General features: G+C 32.1%; 1 protein-coding gene across 1 annotated transcript; it reads left to right on the top strand.

The window, feature by feature from the left end:
- The first annotated feature begins 681 nt into the window (after positions 1 to 681).
- LOC107634709 (uncharacterized) lies at positions 682 to 1597 on the top strand. Its single transcript, XM_016338135.3, has one exon. It carries the CDS (start codon positions 704 to 706, stop codon positions 1349 to 1351), a length of 648 nt encoding a protein of 215 aa, XP_016193621.1. The 5' UTR covers positions 682 to 703; the 3' UTR covers positions 1352 to 1597.
- The last annotated feature ends 7630 nt before the right edge of the window (positions 1598 to 9227 follow it).

The raw sequence follows: 9227 nt of genomic DNA, 5'->3' as shown, positions 1-9227 counted from the left end.
AACTGACTTTGATGATTAATTTTAATATACTATAGTATAATCCTATTTTAATAAAGGAGAAAATCCAAGTGGTACTGTATCATACCAAGTCTTCTATATTTGAAAAGTTTAAGTTGTAACCGCCACAAAATAACATATTTTATTACAAACATTGCATGAAAGACGGCATTTTTTTACTTGACTTTTCTTTAAACAATTATATTAGGTTATCATTAAAATTAGTCATTAAAATTAATTATTAAAATATAAAATATATATTAAAAATAAATTAAATTATATATAAATATATAATAATTAATTTTAATGATATTTTTATTCTTTAAGTTATTAAATATTCCATTATTATTAGTAGCCTTTTGGGTTTGCCTTGTGCGTGCTTTGCATGCATTATATTATAAAAAGAAAATAATTTCTTAAACATTTATATGATCACAAGTCATTATATATCAACGCCTTTGTTTACTATCTTGATATTTTAATATAATTTTATTTTACACTCAAAGTTTTATATTATATACTTTATTAGTCTTCAATTAACACCCACTTTCAAATATTAAAATAAAAGCATCACTCAAAAGAAAAGAACTTGTTTTCTCAAATAGAAGCAACAGTATTTGTTTACAAGCTTATTATAAAAGGAGGAGAAATCCAAAAACAAATCCTTGCAATTCACCTTCCAAAGAGAGAAAGAGAGAGATATAATATGGAAAAGAAGAATGTCTATGATGCTTCAACATGGGATGATGGTGTTGAAAATAATAATGGGCATTCATCAAAACACAAGAGGCTCAAGTTATTTGGGTTTGAACTAATAAACCCAAAGGATCATTCAGAAGATGAAAGTGTGAATTCTTCAAATTCAGCTTCATTATTATTGGAGGGAGATCATGATGAGAAAAATAATAATAATAAAAAATTAGAGTGTCAATATTGTTACAAGGAATTCGCAAATTCACAAGCACTAGGAGGACACCAAAATGCACACAAAAAAGAGAGAATGAAGAAGAAGAAGTTGCAGCTTCAAAAAACTAATGCTACCACAATCAACCACTACCTTCTACAGCAAGCAAGCTCCAATATCAATAATATTATTGATAATTGGTTATATAATCCTTCTTCCTTTATTAGTAATAATTCTGAATCTCAGATTAGCTTTAATAATAATGATCAAGATGATGATGATGGTCTTATTCATGTTTCAAAGTATTCTCATGATCAACAAGAAAATTATTGTATGTTCAATTTCTCCCATGCTAGTTCGAATCATCATCAGGGACATGTCAAAAGTTTGGATCTTCAGCTAGGCCTCAGCTTGGAGTCAAATACAAGAACTTTTTTATGGAGAACATAGATTTACTTTAGTCTTGTTAATTAAGAATATTATGTAGATAAACTAATTTGTTGTTGGTTTTCTTTTTTTTTTATTATTTTAATCTAGGAATTCATCTCACAGAAGATATGAAGAGAAAGGAAGGAATATTCAGTTATTCATTGTAGTTGGTGTGAATTGTGATCCATTCAAAAACCAGTATTGAATATTTTGACCGGTAACCAAATATGTATGTATAATAAAAAACGTTTGAGAAATAATAGAAAATTAGTCAAAAGCTAAGGAATTTTAGTTATTCATTTTAGTTAGTATGATCCATTCAGAAACCAATTATTGAATATTATGATCTATTCATCTGTGACCATATATGTATAACGTATACATAATTCTTCTGAGTAACTGGGAGTCTGGAACATGATTTTTTGTAGTAATTTTTCGTGATTTTAAAGAAAAAAAAATCCTCTAAAATAAGGAGAGGATGAAATAATAAATATATAAAAAAATAATTATTATTAAATTTGTAATTTCTATTCTGTGAGAGTTTATTAGTTTGATTTAAGAATAATTAAACTTTTATTTTTTTTGTTTTATTAATTTTTTCACTTTACAAAAACTTGATCCATTATATAAAAGTTATGATTATTTTGCTTAGGTGGACGAACAAGATTATTGAGTCATTTCTCATTGTTGTCATCGTATGAGGCCAAGTTAGACTTGTGTCATCAAGTTTTTTGGGCTCAAAACTAGAAAGAAAAAGGGGGTTATTATTATTTTATTTGTTTTATTATTAACTTTTGGTAGAGAGTGATTAATAATTATTGTGTAACTGGGAAGAAAAATCACCTAGGTTAATTTAAGGTTAGGAGGATAAAGTGTGCATTTTATTGTCGGAGAGTATTTACCGAGATGGAGAAGATTGTTATTTTTAGAATGTTGGCGGATATTGGTTTCTTCTGCTTTTGATTAGAGACAAGAGAGTTAATTTAGATGTCGATTAATTAGGTCCAAGTCGAATTGCCAGCTAATGAACCCTTCAATGTTTATATAGGCTATACATATATATGGTTAATTGAGTCTACTCAAAGAACCAATATCCTTCCTTAATGAATATAAAAATACTATAAATGCAAAAACTCATTCATCAAATAAATATTTTGGTAGGATAATTCACTTGACTGTAATTTAAAATTACATAAATATACTAAACAAAAATAGATTATATGTTTATTCTAAATATATCATATAAATTGAATTAGTGTAACTCGGTTTAATTTATACATTTACATGTAAATCGAATCACACTAATTTTATTTAACATGAGAACTAGCAAATTGAAATAGGATAACTCGATTTATTAAAGAAAAATCATGGCAAATTTGGGTCTCTAGTAAATCAAATAAGCCACTTTTAAATTATAATATAATATGCTTCAAGGATAAATTGAATCATTCTTATTTGATTCACCAAAAATGCTTTCTTATATAAATTGAAACAAGCTAATTCGATTTGATGTTGGTTTTTTTATATAAGGATTCAAATTTATTTCATACGATTTACATTCACAATCTCCCACTCTCGTTAGAATCCGCGCCAAAGAGAATTTTGAGAGAACAAAGCAACAAAATTCAAAATCATGGTCATAGAGGACGACCCGAATCCGTATCTACCGATTGAATAAAGTTACTCATATTGCTGATAACATCAACGAAGAGGTGAGTACATGAAATTTCTTTTTTTTTTTCCATGTTAGATAAGAAATGTTCGCAATCCTTAGTAACTTAGAATTATTAGATTATAAATATTAGTTAGAGTATTGATTTAAAAATTTTTATTAGAACTTTTATATTAGAAATGTTCGTATTAGTAGTTATTTAGAATTGTTTTTTATGGTTATCAGTGGCTAAGAGAAGGGGTTGAATCTTAGCCCCTTTTTGTTGAGTAAAATTTGTTGTCCTTTTAAAATGTTTCAGGAGATATTTCTGCCTTTTTGTCTAGTCACTGGTAAAAATGACGATTTTAAAACAAACTGAAACTTTGGGGACCATTTTGTAGCAAAAAAAAGTTAGGGACGATTCCGATTTTCGACCTCTACGTTGGGACTAAAATCGAACTTAACCCAATAATATTCTTTCGAGTCGATCTCTAAGAAAGAACACCAAACTTATTTAAATTTGAAAATTGATCATTATAATGGACATCTAATATGAAATTTTCAAATTGACTATCAAGTATCAAAAGTTGAATAAAAAATTATTGTGGGGTCAAATTTAATAATTTAGTGGGGGCAAATAAATATTATTATTATATACTACTCAATAAAATTTCAAATTGTAGTGGGGCGCTTGCCCCCACACCCACATGAGTGGATCCGTCCCTGACAACAATGATAGAATTTCACTATAATCTTCATGATTATATACACCAATTCTCCCTAGGAACTACCCTTCCTATCCGGGACAAGTCCAGAATCTATCCCCAATCCTGAACTTGACTTGGTCACCTACCAAGCTTTCAACTGCTAAGTGCTAACCCAACTTGCAAGGGGATTTCCACAGAATCATGAAATACAACACAGATGTACAAAGGACCTCTAGAACATCTATGGCTTTTTCTTTTAATTTTCTATACTCTGCCTTTTTACACTCTATGACTTTTTCTTACAAACCTCACTGTTTTCCTTTTTCCATGAGACTCAAGACAGACAAAACTAAACAGAAAAATTACAAAATGAAGAACATTGAAGGAGAAGAACTTCTATTAGCTTGGGTAGCTATGAGAACTCTGTGCTTTCACTCTTTTCTCCTTGCTTCAAGCCCTGGTTGTTCTCCCTTATTTATAGAAGGGGAAGCCTCCAAGGTTGAAACTATTGAACCGAGCCAACTTCTTCTTCTTCATGCAAAAACCGGTTCATCCAGAGAGAGGAGAGAGAAAACTGAATGCTATAACCAAAATGCAATTACCTCTGTGTCTTTCCTTCTCACCAAGCTTTATCAATCCGGGCCTTTCATCTTGACTTGCTCCCCAAGAAGGATTCCTAGCCCTTGATGAGTTCTTGATGCTTGACAGCTCCTCCTACTCTTATCTTCTGCCTCATCCTCCACGTAGTTACAGTAGCTACCTCCTGTGCTGGTTGAGCAAAAGTAGAGACGAGCCATACTTCCAAGGGATATTCTTCCTCTGACCGAAATGGATATCTTCCATTTTTGGGTATGGAAGGCTTGAGACTTCTTCACCACACCTTACCTTTTGTGACAAAGTTCTCAGCCACACCATACTATAGATCTTCTTTTTCTTACCGCCATCATCACAATTGCCTCTTCCTTGCAACTAGCTTCTCTGATAGCTTGCTTCATCCCTTCTTTCCTGCTAGACAAGACCGAAAAAGAGAGGAGAGAGAACAAAAAAATGCTTGCAATATAATTAAAGAAGAAAATGAAAATGAGTTGTGTTTACATTACCCATGCATAGCCTCTGCTTCCTTCTTCTGATTACTTGCTTCTACCATCTTCTTCTCTGACAGTGAGGTGACAGAATGCAAAGAGAGAGAAGAGAGAGAATGTTTTCAAAGAAAATAAAGAAGGAAATAAAATCAATTACACTTAATAAAAACCCACTTCCCTCTTTCATAGTAACGTGTGAAGCAATAATAGCAATCACATTAATTTCAAACTTTCTCTCTCATATTACCAATGTCTGCATTAACTACATTTAATCAAATTTTGAATTCTATTAAATGAAGAGAGTGGAATCCGTTGAAAGCATATAACCATTTCATAAAAAATTAGATTCTATCAAGTTAAATGAGTAGCTTAAACATTGGCCCCAATTCTTTTTTTAATTTCGGACCAACCATCTTGTTGGGCTTAAAAAAATTTTCCTGGCCCAACAAGCATAACAATTAAGCCATAATTCATATAACAATTTTGCACAAGGCTAAATTTTCTTTAATGATCCATTTGGGCTTGTGATTTGGGTCAATTTTGTTTTCTTTTATTTCAAAGTACACTCACTTATATTAATTTTGCACATGGCTTGATTGATAACAAGTGGGGCTCATATTGCCTTTTGACCCAATATGAAATTTGCACACTAATAAACACATTAAACAACCTATTGGAAGCAAATAACAATTTAATAATTTAATAATGTTTGATCATCAAATTAGATATTAGTTTTTCAAACTCAACAATCTCCCCCTTGATGACAAACATTATTAAAGCTGAATTGAAAAGGATTAGGATTAGAAAATTTCTTTGATGATTTGGCCGAATCCTCCCCCTTTCAATTGTTCAAAATGCTCCCCCTTAATGTGTGCCTAATTAACACAATATTCAAGCAAGCAAAAACTGTGTACAAGCTCCAAAGGATTCCCAAAAGATAAAAATTTCAAGAATTTGGATCTTTTAAGACCGAGCCATATTTTCACAAGAAAATGCTTTTCAAACACCTTAATTCACCATAGTCCAGTCAGCACACTTGCATGTGAGCAAATAAATTTATCAATGATAATCAAAGCTCAAGTCAAAATTAATCCACTAATACAAAGTGCTTAAAACAAAGCCAAACCAGAGCATAAAACAGAGCAAAACAGGGCAACAAATCAATGAAACATAACAGTTTCAATTCAGCCCTTTTTCTCTTCTCCCCCTTTTGTCATCAAGGAGGGACCCTGCAAAAAAATAGAAAAAGAGCAATACAGTCCATAATAATTCAAGTATAAAACAAAACAACATCAAAATTAAGTTTGGTACAGTTATCCAAGACAGATGAAATTAGTTCCACTGAGTCAATTACACAGAGAGCAAAATAACAGAGCATTCAGCAACAGCAGCAACAGGGAGCAAATTTGGGTATCAGAATTTTCTTTATTAGATTCCAGAACATCATCTTCTTTCTCGAAAGGAGCCATGTCCTCATCAACTGAATCCAAATGCTTTAAGAGCAAGTTTACCCTTTCATGAAATTTCAGCCAAGCCTTTTCATTTTGCATGCAAGCTTTCTAGCTTCTTTGCTAGATTTTACCATTTGCTTAGACATGGTAGCAAACTCCAAGAGAACTTCTTTACCTTTAGCATGTTGCGGTACACCACCACCTTTGATTGTGGACACTATATTCTCAACAGGCTCATTACTCAAATCAACATTAAAATGCTCAATCAAGCAAGTCAAAAACATACCATATGACAAGTTACTCCTTTTATCACTTTTCACACAGTCCCACATATGATGAATCATAAAGTAAGCTAAAGATATGGGGATGGAGTTCAAAACAACATAAAGAACACGGGTGTCACAAACAGCTACCCTCTGATATGATTTGCTTTTAGGAGTAAAAGAACTGTTATTAATGCTAGGAACAAACCTTCTCTTTTAAAGCAAAATTATTAATGAAAACGGTTTTTAAAATTTAATTTGAATTTTTTAAAACTATGAAAACTGAAAAGACAAGTCATGAGGAATGATAAAATATTAAAACTGTCATGACTTGAAATGGAATGGAGTGATGATATGTTGAAAAATTAATTTCAAAAAATTAAAAGAGTTTTATGATTTAAAAATAATGAGCCTATATCATGTGAACAAAGTTTGTCTTACATAAGCTCAAAAGGTTTACAGCATGCTGGGCAATAGGGCACAGTTCTCCATGTTTAATCCACAAATTTTCTGGGCTTTATACAAGTCTTCCTTTGAAGATTTCATCACTTGCCCAATTTTGTCTCCCTGCTATCTACGAGACAAAAACCAACAGAATCAGAAAAATCACATATTATCAACAGAATTTAATTCTAACATTCCTAAACTGTTTCTTAAAGAGCAGAATCTGTCTTCACACAAGGGTTTAGTAAAAATGTCTGCAAGCTGTTCATCGAATTTTACAAATTGAATATCAATAGTTTTCTTTTGTACATGTTCTCTAATAAAATGATATATCACTTTAATGTGCTTGGTTCTAGAGTGCAGAACAAGATTTTTGGAAATGTTTATTGCACTCGTATTGTCACAAAATAAGGGTATGCTATTGATTTTCAATTTGTAATCCTCCAACTGAGTTTTCAACCAAATTAATTGTGAACAACACGCAGAGGCAGATATATATTCAGCTTCGGCTGTGGATAGAGCAACTGTGGCTTATTTCTTGCTTGACCACATGTTAAGTGAGCTTCCAAGGAAGCAACACATTCCGAAGGTGCTCCTTCTATCCACCCGATCTCCCGCATAATCTGCATCACAAAACTCTACTGCACAAAAGTCATTAGTTCTAGGATACCATAAGCCATAATCACAAGTTCCCTTAATGTATCTAATGATTCTTTTTACGGTTGAAAAATGAGATTCTTTTGGGTGAGATTGAAATCTTGAACATACGCCCACACTTTGAACAATATCCGGTCTAGAGGATGTAAGATACATGAGTGAGCCAATCATTCCTCTATACTGTGTTTCATCCACATCTTTACCGTTCTCATCTTTTTCAAGTTTAGTATTTGGATGCATTGGAGTTCCCATAGGTTTGGAATTTTGTAGGCCAAATTTCTTGATTAATTCTTTAGCATATTTTCCTTGGTGAATAAAAATGCCACTAGGAGTTTGTTTAATTTGGAGATCAAGAAAGAATGTTAGTTCTCCCATTAAGCTCATTTCAAACTCACTAGTCATGAGTTTTCCAAACTCTTCACACAAGGATTCATTGGCCGATCTAAACACTATATCATCCACATAAATTTGAACAAGAAGAATATCATCATTTGATACTTTTATAAATAAAGTTGTATTGGTGGTTCCCCTTTGAAATTGATTTTCTAATAAGAAGGCACTAAGACTTTCATACCAAGCTCTTAGAGCTTGCCTTAGGCCATAAAGAGCCTTTGAAAGCTTAAAAACATGATTTGAAAATTCCTTTCTTTCAAAACCAGGGAGTTGGGCCACAAATACTTCTCTATCTATAAATCCATTAAGGAAAGCACATTTAACATCCATTTGGAACATTTTAAACCCCATGTGGGCAGCATAGGCAAGAAGTGTAAATCATGTTGCTTGTATGCGAAGTTTGTATTCGTAGGTTTTGATGAATGACAAACCAACAAACGACATGAAAGACAAACCAACAAACAACTTGAATGAAAAAGCATGTTGAAAGATCAACCAACATTCAACGTTGAGGAATGAAGAGTTGAAAGCAACACAACAACAACAAGAAACTCAAGTCCACAACATTTGAAGACAAGTATAGTGTCTTAGGACTTAGGTAACTTCTTGTTAAGAACCAATTGCTAAATCTCTCAACACACACTCACAAAATGTTTTGATGCACATCTTGCAATTCGATGCTAGCCAAATGGTTTAAAAACTTGTTTTCAAAGGTACAAAAGCATAGGAATTGACTCCAACAAGTTTGAGATCAATCCTAAGCATTTTGAAGTGATTTTAAGCCATTCTTTAAGGTTTGCATCGATGCACACTCATCTTGCATCGATGCAAAGCATGCGACGACTTGTTGCATCGATGCAAAGATGTTTGCATCGATGCAACCTAGCTGAAAATTCAAATTTCAGCTTCAAAGACACATTTGCATCGATGCAAATGATTCAAAAACATAAAAAACGGCTAGTTTTGACAAAACGACTCCATCCCATTAACTCCCCAACGTTTCTAAGGTTTGGGGAGTCTATAAATAGATGGATTGAAGCCTTATTTCATATATGTGAGTATTTGCAAACTATCTTGTTCATATTCTTTCATTCTACACATTTTTTAAGGTGTTATAATACACAATTTGAGAGAGCAATATCAATTGGTTCAATAGTGCTAAACTTGTAATCATACACTCTTCTAGAGAGTACTCATTTCATCTCAACAATTCTTTGAGAATTGTTTTCTTGTAACACTTTGTAAATTG

The sequence above is a fragment of the Arachis ipaensis genome, chromosome B3 (assembly GCF_059453495.1).
Source record: "Arachis ipaensis isolate K30076 ecotype BB chromosome B3, ASM5945349v1, whole genome shotgun sequence".
Classification (NCBI taxonomy): domain Eukaryota; kingdom Viridiplantae; phylum Streptophyta; class Magnoliopsida; order Fabales; family Fabaceae; genus Arachis; species Arachis ipaensis.
This window is presented reverse-complemented; position numbering and strand designations above follow the sequence as displayed.